At 36.9% G+C, this 14,490-nt stretch overlaps 1 protein-coding gene across 1 annotated transcript; it reads left to right on the forward strand.

Moving 5' to 3' along the window:
* Positions 1 to 10,328: 10,328 nt before the first annotated feature.
* LOC311580980 (olfactory receptor 51H1-like) lies at positions 10,329 to 11,285 on the forward strand (the record flags this gene model as incomplete). Its single annotated transcript, XM_084752815.1, has 1 exon — positions 10,329 to 11,285. One exon carries the CDS (start codon positions 10,329 to 10,331, stop codon positions 11,283 to 11,285), a length of 957 nt encoding a protein of 318 aa, XP_084608941.1.
* Positions 11,286 to 14,490: the final 3,205 nt, after the last annotated feature.

Genomic DNA, 14,490 nt, shown 5'->3' on the forward strand with positions numbered 1-14,490 from the left:
CAAAATAATGCCAAACACACAGCTCCTTAAACAAATTACCCTGGAATAATTTGATATACATTAGTAAACTTGTATCTGAGACTTTATACAAAAAGTGACTTAGAAGGCTTATAAATCAAAATGTAAAACCTAACATTGTAAAACTTCTAGATGAAAAGATTAGAGAAAAATTAATATATCTTTTTGTGCAAAAATTCGTATCCAAAATCGTAACTTCTAAAAACAAAAAGTATAAAATTTATTTCATAAACTAAAAGTCTGAAACATTTACAAATTGTTAAAATAAAACAGGAGGTGATGACACATACCTTTAATCCTAGCACTCTGGAGGCACAAGCAAGAAAAATCTCTGAGTTCAAGACCATCCTGGTCTATAGAGCAAGTTTCAGGATAGCCAGGGCTATATAGAGAAACCCCAACTTGAAAAAAAGTTAAAATAAAAGACATTGTTAAAAATAGAAAGACAAGATATAGTTAAGAAGTATTCTCAGAGGCTAATGAGTGGATCATTTCATTTATGTGATATTTTAAATGGACAAACACTACAGGTAAAGAACTGGTATAAGCTGCTTAGGGCCAGACGGGTAGAGAGAACAGCTAGCTACAAAGGAATTACTTCAATGAATGTTTTGAAATGATAGAATGCTTCTGTATCATGGGTAGGTTGGAATTAACAAGACTCTGTACATTTCTCAAAACTTATTAAATAGCATAAAACGTGTGAATTTCATTTTGTGTAAACATGAAAAACAATGAAGTTAACATTCTCACAAAAACATTTGAAGGTTTCACTGTATTGATTGTGTTTCTTGTTGCTGCGGCATGAATGACTAAGAAAAAAGAGAATAATTTTCCTCAGAATTTAGTTTATTCAATCCCCAGTGGTAAGAAAGTCATGGTGTGGGAATGCTTGCTGTAAGTAGGGGAGAGAGTGTGAAGTTGCTTGCTCACATCCAGACTGATCAGCAAGCAAGCGAGCTGGCTGGCAATTGGCTGGCTTTGTCCTATTGTTCCTCTTTATTGTGTATATGATCCCAGCTTTGGAGTCACTCCACATCCAGGAGAGGTCACCTCTCAGCTAATTGTCTCTGGGAACTTCCTCGCAGATATGCCAAAGCTGTGCTTCATCGATGCCCTAGATATTACTTCAATCACGTTGGCAAAATGAACCATCACATTCACATTAAAATTTGCCCTCAGGGTTGACTCATCTTTTACATCTTGCCTTTCATATCTCTCTTGGTGATCATGATCATTGATTGATTTGGGATTATGAACTCAGGCACCTGAATCCAAAAGGCTCTACTAAGTCATTCTGAAGTGATTCACAAAGGGTTAAGAATAGCTGGAGAAAAGTGGGCCAGAGGGGAGGACATCCTATTGAGACTTTAGGTGTGAGAAGCCTGGGAGAATGAGGAAACAGAAGGATGCAGAGGGCCCTGGAAGACTACAGGCGGGTCTGGGCCCTGGGGTCCTCTTCAAACTATGGCACCAGCCAAGGAAAATATAGGCAGTAAAATTCAAACCCCTACCCAGACTAGCCGGTGGACAGGACATTCTCCACCTTTAAGTGGAGAAGGAGATCTGACCTTCACACAAACTCTGGTGCCCCATATTTGAACATGTCCCTTGGATGGGGACACCTGGTGGCACTCAGAGGAAGGATAATAGGTCACCAAGAAGGGACTTGAAACCCTATGAGCATACACAGGGGAAGGAGGTTCCCCCTCAGTCACAGACATAGAGGAAGGGAGCGGGAGTGGGGGAGCGGGAGGGAGGGAGAAATGGGAGGATACAAGGGATGGGCTAACAACTGAGATGTAATATGAATAAATTAATGAAATAAAAAAAGACTAACCTAAAAAAAAAAAAAAGAATAGCTGAGCACTGGGTAGATACTGGAGAGAAAACTGTGCAGGACCTGGCTGGGTGAAGAGGAGACTTTTCTCTGTGACAGATGGAGACCATTACAGAAAACCAGAACCAATCAAAATGCAGCTGTAGTCCCAACTGATGCAGCTACCACACCATTCCTGCACCTAAAGCTTTGGGACTATTTTGGAGGAGGGAGTGTGCAGACTGTAGGAGCCAGAGGATCAGCTAGTTTGTTGTGAGATTGTGTCTCCTAGGAGTATCAGAATCTGCACCCTTAGGGTCTCATCAACATGACTGCCTAAACATGAACTGAGCAGGGTGACATCAATAGGCATCTAACATGGAGGGGAGTAAAAAAAAAAACTAAAGGCAGCTGAGGAATGCTGAGTGTAGAACTAGTTTTCCTGGGGAAAAGGAAGAACCCACCAATCAATTATTATTATTTCAGGTCAGTTTTGAAAATATTCATTTGAGTAACATTGTACATACCGAACAGGTTATATTTATGCATTTAGGAATGTAATATATGCAGGTAACAATACTTAATGAAAAAAGAGGCCATTAATTTGAAAGATAATAAGGAGTGTATATGGGAGGGTTTTGAGGGAAAAAAGAAGGAGATAATGTAATTACATTATAATTTCAGAAAAAAACAATAAAAAGCCTGGCGTCGTGGTGCACACCTATAAGTCTAGAAACTAAAAGGTAGAGACAGGAGGATACAGAATTCAGGCCAGCCACAACTATGTAGCAATTTTGAGGCCAACATGAGCTACATAAGACTCTGTCTCAAAAAAAAAAGTGTCTTTGGGGGAAAATACACACTTTCATGGGTATTATGAAAATCACTTAATGGTAGGTAGAAGTATTAAATAGGTCTACAAATTATTTGTAAATGCATTATTGCCTTAAAAACTAGCCCTGACTAGAATTTTTCATAAGAGCTTCACAAAAAATTTAGTCATTTAGTAGTGAAGTTCTTTAATTAATTGTAATAAAACTTATCTAATCAGTTTAACCAGTGGCAGATATTATCTGTAAATTCTTTTAAAGAATTCACAAGCATATAATATGAGAACACTTCATTTCTCACTCATAACTAAATGAAATAAAGATTTGTGAAAAGACAATGAGCAAAGTTATTTGTTTTTTAAATGTAAAGAGGGTGTTGAACAAGTCTATGTAAAAGATATAAAATAGATTAACATTCTTAGCAAAAGGGGGAAGATATTAGAAATGTTTAAGAAGAACATTATCAAAGTGAGTCATTTATTAAGTGTTTAATTTTTTTTGAAAACAGATTCTTTTCTCATACAATACAACCTGATCATAGTTTTCCCTCCCTCTAAGCCTCCTAGTTTCTTCCCATTTCCCTCCAGATCCAATCTATTTCTGTCTTTCATTAAAAAAAAAAAGACTTCTAAGATATAACAACCAAACATGACAAATTAAATATAAGATGAGGTAAAACCTTTTGTAGCAAAGTTGGACATGGAGGATCTCCTGGACCAAATAAGAAGTAGAGTCTCAAGAGCAGCCAAACTAATTAGAGATCTACCCATTCTCATATTAGGAGTCCCATAAAAATACTAAACTAATATCTTTAATACATAATCACAGGACCTGGTGTACATCCATATAGGGCCCGTGTTTGCTGCTTCAGTCTCTGTGAGCTCATTTGTACACTGCTTAGTTGATCCAGTGGGCCGTGCTCTCCTAGTATTCTCCATCCCCTCTGGCTCTTCTCATCTTTCCACCTACTCTTTCACAGGGTTCCCTGAGCTCTGAGGTGAGGGAGTTGATGGATCCCTCAAATTTATACTATCTGTTCACATAGTGTCTGGCTGTGGGTCTCTTCTTCTGTTCCTGTCTGTTGCTGGATGAGGTTTATTTGATGATGACTGGATAAGGTATTTATGAGTATAACAGATTGTCATAGGAAGAATTTTATTAACAATCATTTCATTGACTTTTCTCTTCCTTCCTTCCTTCCTCCCTCCCTCCCTCCCTTCTTTCCTTCCTTCTTCTCTCTCCTCCTTCTCCTTCTCTTTCTCCTTTCCTCCTCCTCCTCCTCCTGCTTTTCATTTTAGAACAATTGTGTTTGGTTTTACTTTATCTAGGACTCTGGTCTATCTAGTCTCTGGTTCTTGGTTACCCAAGCAGTGCTGGGTATGGGTTCCGTCTTGTGGAATGGGCGTAAAGTCAAATCAGACATTGGTTGGCTTCTCCAAAACCATTGCCCTAGCATATTTTTCAGGCAGATAAGATTGTAGGTCAAAAGTTTTGTGGGTAGGTTAGTGTCCACATTTCTCTTTTGGTACCCTGCAGAGCACCTTTGAAGACCAAAGAAGCTAGACCATAGGGGTACAGACTCCATATAGGGGCCGGCACAATGTACCCATGTGCAATGAGCTGTACGGATGTTGTCCTCTGCAGTGGCAACTCACTGCCAGTTTGTGGAGAGGAACTCTTTCTCTTAGCATCAGTCTTGGATGTTTTGAGATTTCCATGGATCCTTTTGGCCAACAGCTCAGTTGGATGAAGCACAGTCCTCCACTGGAAGCCTTGGCTGCCTACAAGGGATGGCAAGTTGAGAATTCCTATCCCTTAGTCCTAGAAGTCATCATTAGGATCACCTTCACAGATTCGAGGAAGTTTACACTGCACCAGGTTTCCACTCAATTCCAGAAGTCTCTTCCTGTATTCTTTTCCTCCATCCCATCTCTACCCATCTCCTGATCCCTTCCAATCCTGTACCCATCTGACACAGTCCACCCATAAAATCCACTACATTTCTTCTTCCCAGGGAGATCCACGATTCCCAGCTAGGCCCCTCATCTTTACCTAACCTTTCCGAGTCTATGTATTTTAGTTTACTTATCATTTATTTATAATATCCACTTATAAGTGACTATATACCATATTTGCTTTCTGGGTCTGGGTAACCTCATTCAAGATGATATTTTTAGTTGAATATAAGTGTCTACAACAGTAATTAAAACAGCATGGTATTGGCACAGCAATGGGCTGGTTGATCAAAGGAATCTAATTGAAGACCCAGAAATGAATCCTCACACTTGATTTTTGATAAAGAAGCCAAATCTATTCAATGGAAAAATGATAGCATCTTCAACAAATGGTGCTGGTCTAATTGGATGTCTACATGTAGAAAAATGCAATTAGACCCATATTTGTCACCATGTACAAAACTCAAGTCCAAGCGGATTAAAAACCTCAACATAAAACCAGAGACATTAAATTGGTTAGAGGAAAAATGGGGGGTAGAGCCTGGAACACATTGGCACAGGAGACAACTTCCTGAACAGAACACCCAGGCCTTAAGGTCAACAATTAACAAATGGAACCTCATGAGGCTGAGTAGCTTCTGTAAGGCAGGAGACACTGTCAACAGAACAAAGCAACAGCCTACAGACTGGGAAAAGATCTTCTCCAACCCTACATCTGATAAAGGTCTAATTTCCAAAATATATAAAGAACTCAAGAAATTAAACACCACCAAACCAAAAACCCAATTAAGACATGGGGCTCAGAATTAAACAGAGAATTCTCAACAGAGGAAAATCGAATGGCCTGCCCTTTTCTTAAGGGAAAAGGAGAAGGAGGAAGAGGAGATTAGAGGGAGAAGGGACTGGGAGGAGAAAAGGGAGTGTAAACTACAATCAGAATGCAATATAAGAGTGAAGAATAAAGAATAACACAGTAGATAATGCTGTCAATCACATAGTTTGTTTTCAACTGAGTTATAAAGTTAAAGGACTGGTTAGTGAGATATTGGTGGATAGAAAGTTGTGTTTTTCATCAATCAACATATTAAAATATAAGATGATGTGGTAATGTTAAAATTTTATAAATTTTACTGACATGATACGACAAAAAGAAAACAGAAATCAGGTTCCATAAGATGCACTTGGTAGACTGGATAAGTAAAGAAGTAATATTTGTGAAGTATTTAAAATAAAAGTATGATTATTCAGTTACACAAACACTTGTGTGTCTTGAATGAGAGGAACTGAGTAACACAGTATGGTTGTACTGCAGGATGACGTATTTACCATGAACACTAAAACCCAGAGCCTAGTATGCAGAGCAGATCTTCATGATATTAGCCCAGTAATCCTACGAAAGCATGATTATGTAATGCACAGATGAACCTTAAGCCTGGAAACTCAATATTTTGAGGGATTCCTAGAACACGAGAGTGTGTACATCAATGCTGGATGAACCTGGGACTAGCCTGCAGATAGATGGACAGAGGATGTGGAGTGGGATCCGTACACGAGCTTCATCCTTTGTCATCATTTCGTCCTCCTTTTCAGATCCCAGGACTCAAGAACACACTTATGCTAGAAAAGAATTCCTTCTCTGTTGTTATTTCTATCCTGGGTTATTTCTGCAATTTAATTCCTACAAATTTGCCAAGTCTGGGCCGATTCCTGAAGTGATTTTTTTCCTAACAAGAGAACAATATACTTAGCATACTTGTGAATATCCATATGTATGAAAGACTGAACCATGAATAAATGCAAGAAGTACTATTATAGAGGGTATTGTTTGTTATAATTGCTACTGACATATTATTTGTATTGCTATCTTAAATGATAACTAGATATTGTAGAAATTATTCTCCCTTGGTTATGAAGACATTGATTAATGACTCCCCAAATATCCCATTGCTTGCTTTTTGTAAAGGTAATAACTTATGACTAGACTTACTGAAAAAAATGACTGAAAATGAAGGCAAAATATAAGAAAAAATGATGAGGAAATTATTATAATTTGAAATTGTTTTAAAGTTAGATAGTAATAAAGATGCTTTTCTTTGAGTTTTTAAAATTTTGTATGCATTTTGAGATAAATAAAAGTGAACCATTTGTTCAATGCATGCAGACAGAGAGATGCCTACACTGGCCATGAGATGATGTCATAGGGCAGTAATCAGTTTATGGAACAACCTCCCCCAACCTACTTTCTTAGTAGTGCTCCCAGCATTATCTTATTTTTTTTTTAGACCTCAATGGCAGGGGATGGTTTAGTTGCCCTAGAGAGATCTCTGTTTTGGAAACCCAGGGGATCTGCAAAAGTCTCATTTGGCACAATAATGGGGAGATTCTTAGAGCAGGTTGGTACATAAAAGTGTTAATCGTGTACTGGCAATGGTTTTGCCACATAGACGTCTGGCTAGGCTACTTAACATCTTTACCTAGTTAGGGTACTCTTAACAGTCAGATTAGTGTGAAAGAAAAACAAGAAGATCAAGCTGGCTGTTGGAGAGAAGACTTGAAGCTAGCACTACAAAAGCATCTCTTGGTTTTGACTTCTCAAAGTAAGTAGCCAGGGGCTTGTGTGCTGTTCTCTGTGGTGCTCCCATCTGCTTTAAGGGAAAGGTTTGAAACAATAAACTGTAGTTTAGAAGGTGAATATATTATGTCTTCTGGAGCAAATACGCTGACTTTGAAGCAATGAATTTCAGCCATAGAATTAATGTGGCAGAGGATAAATGTTACCTGTGGAATTATGATGTGATCATTTCCAAATTGATTAAGTTTGGATATTTCTATTTTTTTGCAGTAGTTATTCATGGGTTTATTAAGTAGGGGTATTTACAGTTAAGCAATGCTGGAGAAGTTTATTTCATTCTCCTTTCTTCAGTGTTGTCTGTCTTTTATACATCTGGAAATAGTGAAGAGTACATTTCTCCTTTTAATTTCAATCCTGTCATAGTCTGTTTTCTCCTAATACCCACGTCTATCTGGAATCCCAGAAGTTACTTTTTGCTTTATAGAAAATTGAAGTCTGTTTCTGTTTCTATGTGGCTGCTCTGATAACATAAAGAATTCTATCTGCTTCTTCGGCTTAAGATGTGCAATTGAAGACATGAGACTAGAAGGAGCCTAAGGTACAGTTGCAGAATGCTTACATGGTGTGGTGCCACCTGAAAGGAGGCAGTACAGAAGGTAGAAGGCCAGGGTCCCATCAAAGTGCCAAGGGCACAGCTTTGGGTCCAAGAGCGCAACTTTCAGAAGACAGAGTTCATTCCACCTGTTTTCTAGATCTTAGGTAATTTAGATAAATTGAAAGGCTGGAGGGTTCATGTCATAAAGGGCCTCTGCCAAGAACTGCACTGACTTTACTTTTTCTAATTGAATCTGTAGTCCATCTGAAACTTAGTTGTAGTTCTCAACAATGCTATGCAATTTCTTAATCTTCATAGAACTTTTACTCCTAAAAAGAATGAAAGAATAATATGAATGTGGTAATTCCATTATCTAGGCTTTAGCCTAGGTAGCTATTAAGTGCATCAATTTTTTTTATCTCTGCTGTGCCTGAAATTTGTTTTCTCCACTCTCCTTTTTTTCCCACCCTACTTTCTCCCTCTTTCATTTGCTCTTAAATTTGTTTTATCACCATTCTCTTTTACAGGTATTTTGCTCAATAAGCACTATGGCACAAATATCTGATACAATAATTTATTGGAGAGATAGGAAATGTATGCTGCTACTATAAAAAATGAAATGCTTTAATGAATAGTTAACAGTGTACATAAGCAGAATGGAAAGAAATGACTATTGTATAGGAATAGAATAATGCCCTGCATGGAACTCCTAACAGGGAATCGTAGAGAGAGATTTCCGGGAGAGTTAAAGCACAGTTATAAGCATATTCTTCCACCATGTCATATAGTCAGCCAGGAATGGGTGCACAGCACAGAGCAAACTGTAATAATAGCAAGCAGAGGGTGAAGTTGTTTTTAATTACAAGAGATATTAATTAAATATGATTCTTTGTGTTAGGGGAGAATCTATCAGATTCAACATCCACTGACTGAGAAGAACATTGCCCCACTTCAACAAACAAACCAGAAAAAAAAAACAAAACAAATCACTCCAGAAATAACAACAAAATCAAGACACACTAATACTTTTTATCAATACTAAAAACATGTGTTTATTCTAAATTATCATTATCCCAAGCCCACATTATCTTTTTCTTCTTCACAGTGATCCTTTGGGGGTGAATACTGTCATTGTCCCATATCACTTGACTGTGAATGGAGTTCTGGTATTTGTATTCACAATATGTGGCTGTAGAGTGTACACTGTTAATACTTCATTTCTTGACAGTAAAACTGATTCCAATCAACTGATAAAGAAAACAACTGAGTGTATTAATGCTGAGAGACTTCCAAAGAGTATGTTTTATTTCTGGATGAGAATAAGATCATTACTTTTTCAAGGGAGTCTTTAGAAAAACTTATATACTGGTTCTGGTAATATAAGCATATAGTACAGATTTCTATTAAAGTGACCATACTTTTCTGTCAATCAGGTGACATGATAAATGTGCCTTAGAAATAAAAGCTGTAATATTATATGACGTTTAGGTGAACCCCAGTGTATTCTATATTGACAGAATGTTTATTCTGGAAAGGATTTTTTGTTTCTTATTCTTTTAAAAAATATATTTTATTAATTTATTCATATTACATCTAAGTTGTTATCCCATCCCTTGGAAAAGATTTTTACTGTTGCTCCACAAGTATGATTTATTCTGCCTTCTGCTAAGATTTCAGCAATTTAGAAGAGATAAATATTTTCATTTTAATGATTAATGTAGCTGAAGTATTTGGATTCAGGACAAATCCAAAGTTACATCCAGACTCTACAGGCTGAAGGAATGCTATGCTTTGAGTAGATGCATACAAATATAAATTAGGTATTTTAAGAGCCCTGAGACTAAGGAATATGACTGGTTGGAGAGGCAATTGTTATGGCAAATCAGAATTTCATATTTTATACTAATATCATTATAATTTTGCTGTGTAATTGAAGCCCCATCAGTCATTGGCACTGTATTGCCTTAGATGTGATTTTCATAGTGATTGTACAGGGAGTGCTAGGGTCTGAATATAAGACATGTGCTTCTCAGCTTCTTAGTGATTTTGAATCAATAAATTAATAAAAAAAAACTATGTTTTAGGGTTAAGAGATTTTTATTTTGTAGAAAATTTAAATTCCTATGTCTATATTTTATTTATTCATTTTCTCAATAACTTCTTTATTTATTCATTCAATTGAAGGATTTTTGAGAAGGATGTTCTACCTCCTCAGCTATTGATTAGTCAATATATAGGACATTGATAAGGAAGAAAGGATAAGAAAGGGGATTTTTTTTTTTTGCTGTTTATCTTTGTGTGTTCTTTAATCTAAGTGTGGATGGGTATGTCATTTTTTTTCTGGACCATTAGAAACTCCAACAGGACATTCCTTAGAGTGATAATTTCAGTGACTCCACATACTATTGAGGAAATAAAATGGAGGGAGGTCAGGGAGGTCAGACTGTAACATACCAGTAAACCCTGTCCTTGTCTTTTCAGGAAGCCCCTTGTCAGGATTTCCGAACACTCCTCTTCGTGCCTATGTCATATTGACTTCATGGCACTTCATAACCATTCCCAATTCCAGCATCAGTACTTTGTCTTAACTGGAATCCCTGGACTTGAGCAAAAGTATTACTGGATGGCATTCCCCTTGGGTGCTATATACTTCATCGCTCTCTTCGGAAATGGTATCATCATCTCTACAATTAAGTCCGAGCCTTCTCTGCATATTCCTATGTACTACTTTCTGTGTATGCTGGCATTTGCAGATATGGGACTCACCCTTTGTACTCTGCCCTCGATGCTAGGCATATTCTGGTTTAACTACAAATCCATTACCTTTGATGGCTGTCTTGTTCAGATGTACTTCATTCACACCTTCTCAGCCATCGAGTCCGGGGTGCTGGTTGCAATGGCCATTGATCGTGTTATAGCAATCTGGAGCCCTCTCAGATACGGCTCCATTTTAACCAATGTTGTGGTCTGTAAAATAGGGATACTCATCCTGTCAAGAGCAGTCTGTGTGGTCTTCCCCGTGCCTTTCCTCATCAAGAGGCTCCCTTTTTATCGCTCTAACATCCTCTCCCACTCATTTTGCCTTCATCAAGACGTCATGCGCCTAGCCTGTGCCAGCACCCGTGTCAACAGTCTCTACGGCCTTATAGCTGTCATCTTCACCAAGGGTTCCGACTCCCTCTCTATTCTCTTTTCCTATGTGTTCATACTCCGCACTGTGATGGCTATTGCCTCTGGGGAGGGCCGACTGAAGGCCCTCAACACCTGCGTTTCACACATCTGTGCAGTTCTTATCTTCTATGTGCCACTGATTGGGGTGTCGGTCATTCATCGCTTTGGAAAGCACTTGTCACCACTGACTCATGCCCTCATGGCAAACGCCTACCTTCTTGTTCCCCCTGTTCTAAACCCCATTGTTTATACGGTGAAGACCAAGGAAATACGAAGAAAGATTATCCAAATATTTGTTAGAACAAAAATTACTACAGAGGGTTAAACTATAATTTCAAGAGAGAAAGAAACAGCTCTGTAAAAACTCAACGATGACTATGAAAATAAAATATATTTATTTTTTAAAGTTTTCTGTGTGAGTTGAATTGTGAAAAACAGACATTATCTTTCTTGGAAAATAGATACTTCATTTTGCCCGTGCCAAATTGTCTTTTTCTTAATCCAGAAAGGGTAGCTTATACATAAACTGTACTTCTCTTTAAACATATAGTTAAGACTTGTTACATACTAAATGAAAGCAGGGAGTATTACTAATTATATGTTGAAAGTAATTTGCTTTAAAAAATAAGACATGGCTTTTGTGCCTTTTAAGTTATAGTTGGTATAATGAATTTTTTTAACATTTTAATTTAAGATATTTCTGTTAAGGGTTTCCTGCATGAACGTAGTAGGTAAAATAAACCATATTTATTCAATAAAAAGATAAAGGGAAGAACACACTATCAAAGCAAATTTAAACAGAAAACTTCCAAATATTATATTTAAGACTACAAATGTAAATTAAAGTACAGTTCTATTGCACAGCTTCAGATGAAATACAGAACAGCTGACTTTTGGCTGTTCTAGGTGGAATCTGAATGAATGGCACTAGGTTTTACTTCTAGTTACTTTAGACATAGTTTGAATTTTGAAGATGGAAGCAACATTAGTGTCTAAAATGATTATGAAGTAAAGTGAAGCACAAGTTAAATAAGGATTTATTATTCATGATATCTGGAGTCTATAAAGTACTTTGTAAAAATAAGAATTGTTTAAGAGCTTTGAATGTCAAGGGACATAAGAAACTGTACTTATAAACTAGTTAGTAAAAGACACAGTGGTAGATTGCTTTATTTCTTTTCTCATCTGAAGGCCATGACATATCTACAAGGAGAGAGGCGTTAATTCCAACAGAAAAAAAAAGCAAGCCACAAAGCAACTGATTTTGTTGGTCAAGGCCCAGCCATGTAGACTTCCCCTAGAATATTGAGTGTTATGGTAGACAGAGATGACATGCAGAGAGATGATGCATAGTAAGGGTGTAATGATTTCAAGGTTAGCTGAATATTTTGAATATGCATATTTTGTATAATATGTATATTATGAGTATTTCAAATAAATATTTTATTGCACTTGTTGAGTAATAAGCGTGTTAAGTGTTGTTATAATTGAAGAGTGTTTGTAAGGCATTCAGTTTGAAATGGCAAAGAGGAAGTCATTAAAAGACACTTGATTATCACAGACAAGGTACCTAGTTTCATTATATATTTTAGATACTACTCCTTTATCAGATGTGGAATTGCTGAAAAATATTTTCCCATTCTGTAGGCTGCTGCTCTGTCCAAATGTTGGTCTACTTTCTCTGGCAGAAGCTTCTCAATTTCCTTAGGTGCCATTTATTAAGTGTTGATCTTAGGGCCTGTGCTAATGGTGTTCTGTTCAGAAAGTCTTCTCCTGTGCCAGCGAGCTCAAGGCTTTTCCTCACTTTCTTTTCTTTCAGGTTCAGGGTATCTGGTTTTGTGTTGAGGTCTTTGAACCATTTAGAGTTGAGTTTTATGCAGAGTGACTATATGGCTCTGTTTGCATTCTTCTACACGAAGCCATCCAGTTTGACCAGCACCATTTGTTGAATATGCTGGGTGTTTTTCCAGTGTGTGTTTCTGGCAGTTCTTTTATTATTCAGGATTGCTTTACTGTTCTAGCTATGACTTCAAGTACTATAATAGTTATGGAGAGAGTGGGCAATCTTGTCTTGTTCATGATTCTAGTGAAATTGCTTTGAGTTTCTCTATATTTAATTTGATGCTGGCATTAGGCTTGCTGTGAACTGCCTTTATTATGTTGAAGTCTGTCCCTTGTATTCTCCAGGAAGTTTATCATGAAACAGTATTAGATTTTGTCAAAGGATTTTTAATGAGATGATAATGTGGTTTTTGTCTTTCGGTTTGTTCATATGTTGGATTACATTTATTGATTTCTGTATGTTGAACCATCCCTGAATCTCTGGGATAAAGCTTATTTGACCATGACAGATGATATTTTTGATGTGTTCTTTGATTCTGTTTGCAAGTATATTATTTGGAAATTGTGTACCTATGTTCATAAGGGAAACTGGTCTGTAATAATCTTTCTTCGTTGTGTCTTTATGTGGCTTGGGTATCAGGGTAAAGGTGGTCTCATAAATAGAATTGGGCAATGTTCCTTCTGTTTCTGTTTTCTGGAATAATTTGAGAAATATTGGCACTAACTCTCTTTGAAAGTGTAGTAGAATTCTCTGCTAAAACCATCTGGCCCTGTGTTTTTGTTTGTTTCTTGTTTTGTTTGGGAGCTTTTTAGGTCTGTTTAAATTGCTTATGTGATCTTAATTTAACTTTGATAAATGGTATATGTCAAGAAAATTATCCATGTATTTTAGATATTCTAAGTCTTTGGAGTACTGGCTTTTAAAGTATGTCCTTATGATTCTCTAGATTTGCTCAGTGTCTGTCATAACCCTTTCTCATTTCTAATTTTGTTAATTGGATATTCTCTTTCTGCATTTCAGTTAACTTAGATAAGTGTTTGTCAATCTTATTGATTTTCTCAAAGAACCAACTTTTTGTTCATTGGTTCTTTGTACATTGTATCTATTTTAAATTTCAGCCTGAGTTTTATTATTTCCTGCCATCTACCTCATTTTTAGTATTATTTATTCTTTTTATTCAAGAACTTCCAGGTATGCTTTTATGTTGTTAGTATGCTATCTCCCTAATTTTCTTTCCATCCTTTACCTTGAGATGATGTCTATCGTTGATATTAAGGTGTGTATGTTGGGTTCAGAAGAAGAATAGAACCTGTTTTGAATTCATTCTGTTGGTCTGTGTCCTTTATCTCAGTCCTGGGAACTGAGATATTGAGAAGAAGTTGTTGGTTTTGTTATTTTGCTGTTGTTATTGGTGGTGTGAGGAAACATATGGTGCATGTTTCCTCTTTTTTGATTTGCTGGTCTGAGTCTGTTTTTCTGGGTTCTGCTAACCTTCTTATTTTGGAGTTTTCTTTTAATTACCTTAATTATTTGTAGATAGCTACTGCTTAAATTTAGTTTTATCATGGAATGTCTTATTTTCTCCATCTATTGTGATTGAAAGTTTTGTTGGGTATAGTATTCTGGACTGATATCTCTGGTCTCAGAGTCTCCATCACATCTGCCAAGGGCTTTCCTGCGTCTCATG

This window comes from Acomys minous, assembly GCF_964271855.1.
Source record: "Acomys minous genome assembly, chromosome: 2".
NCBI lineage: Eukaryota > Metazoa > Chordata > Mammalia > Rodentia > Muridae > Acomys > Acomys minous.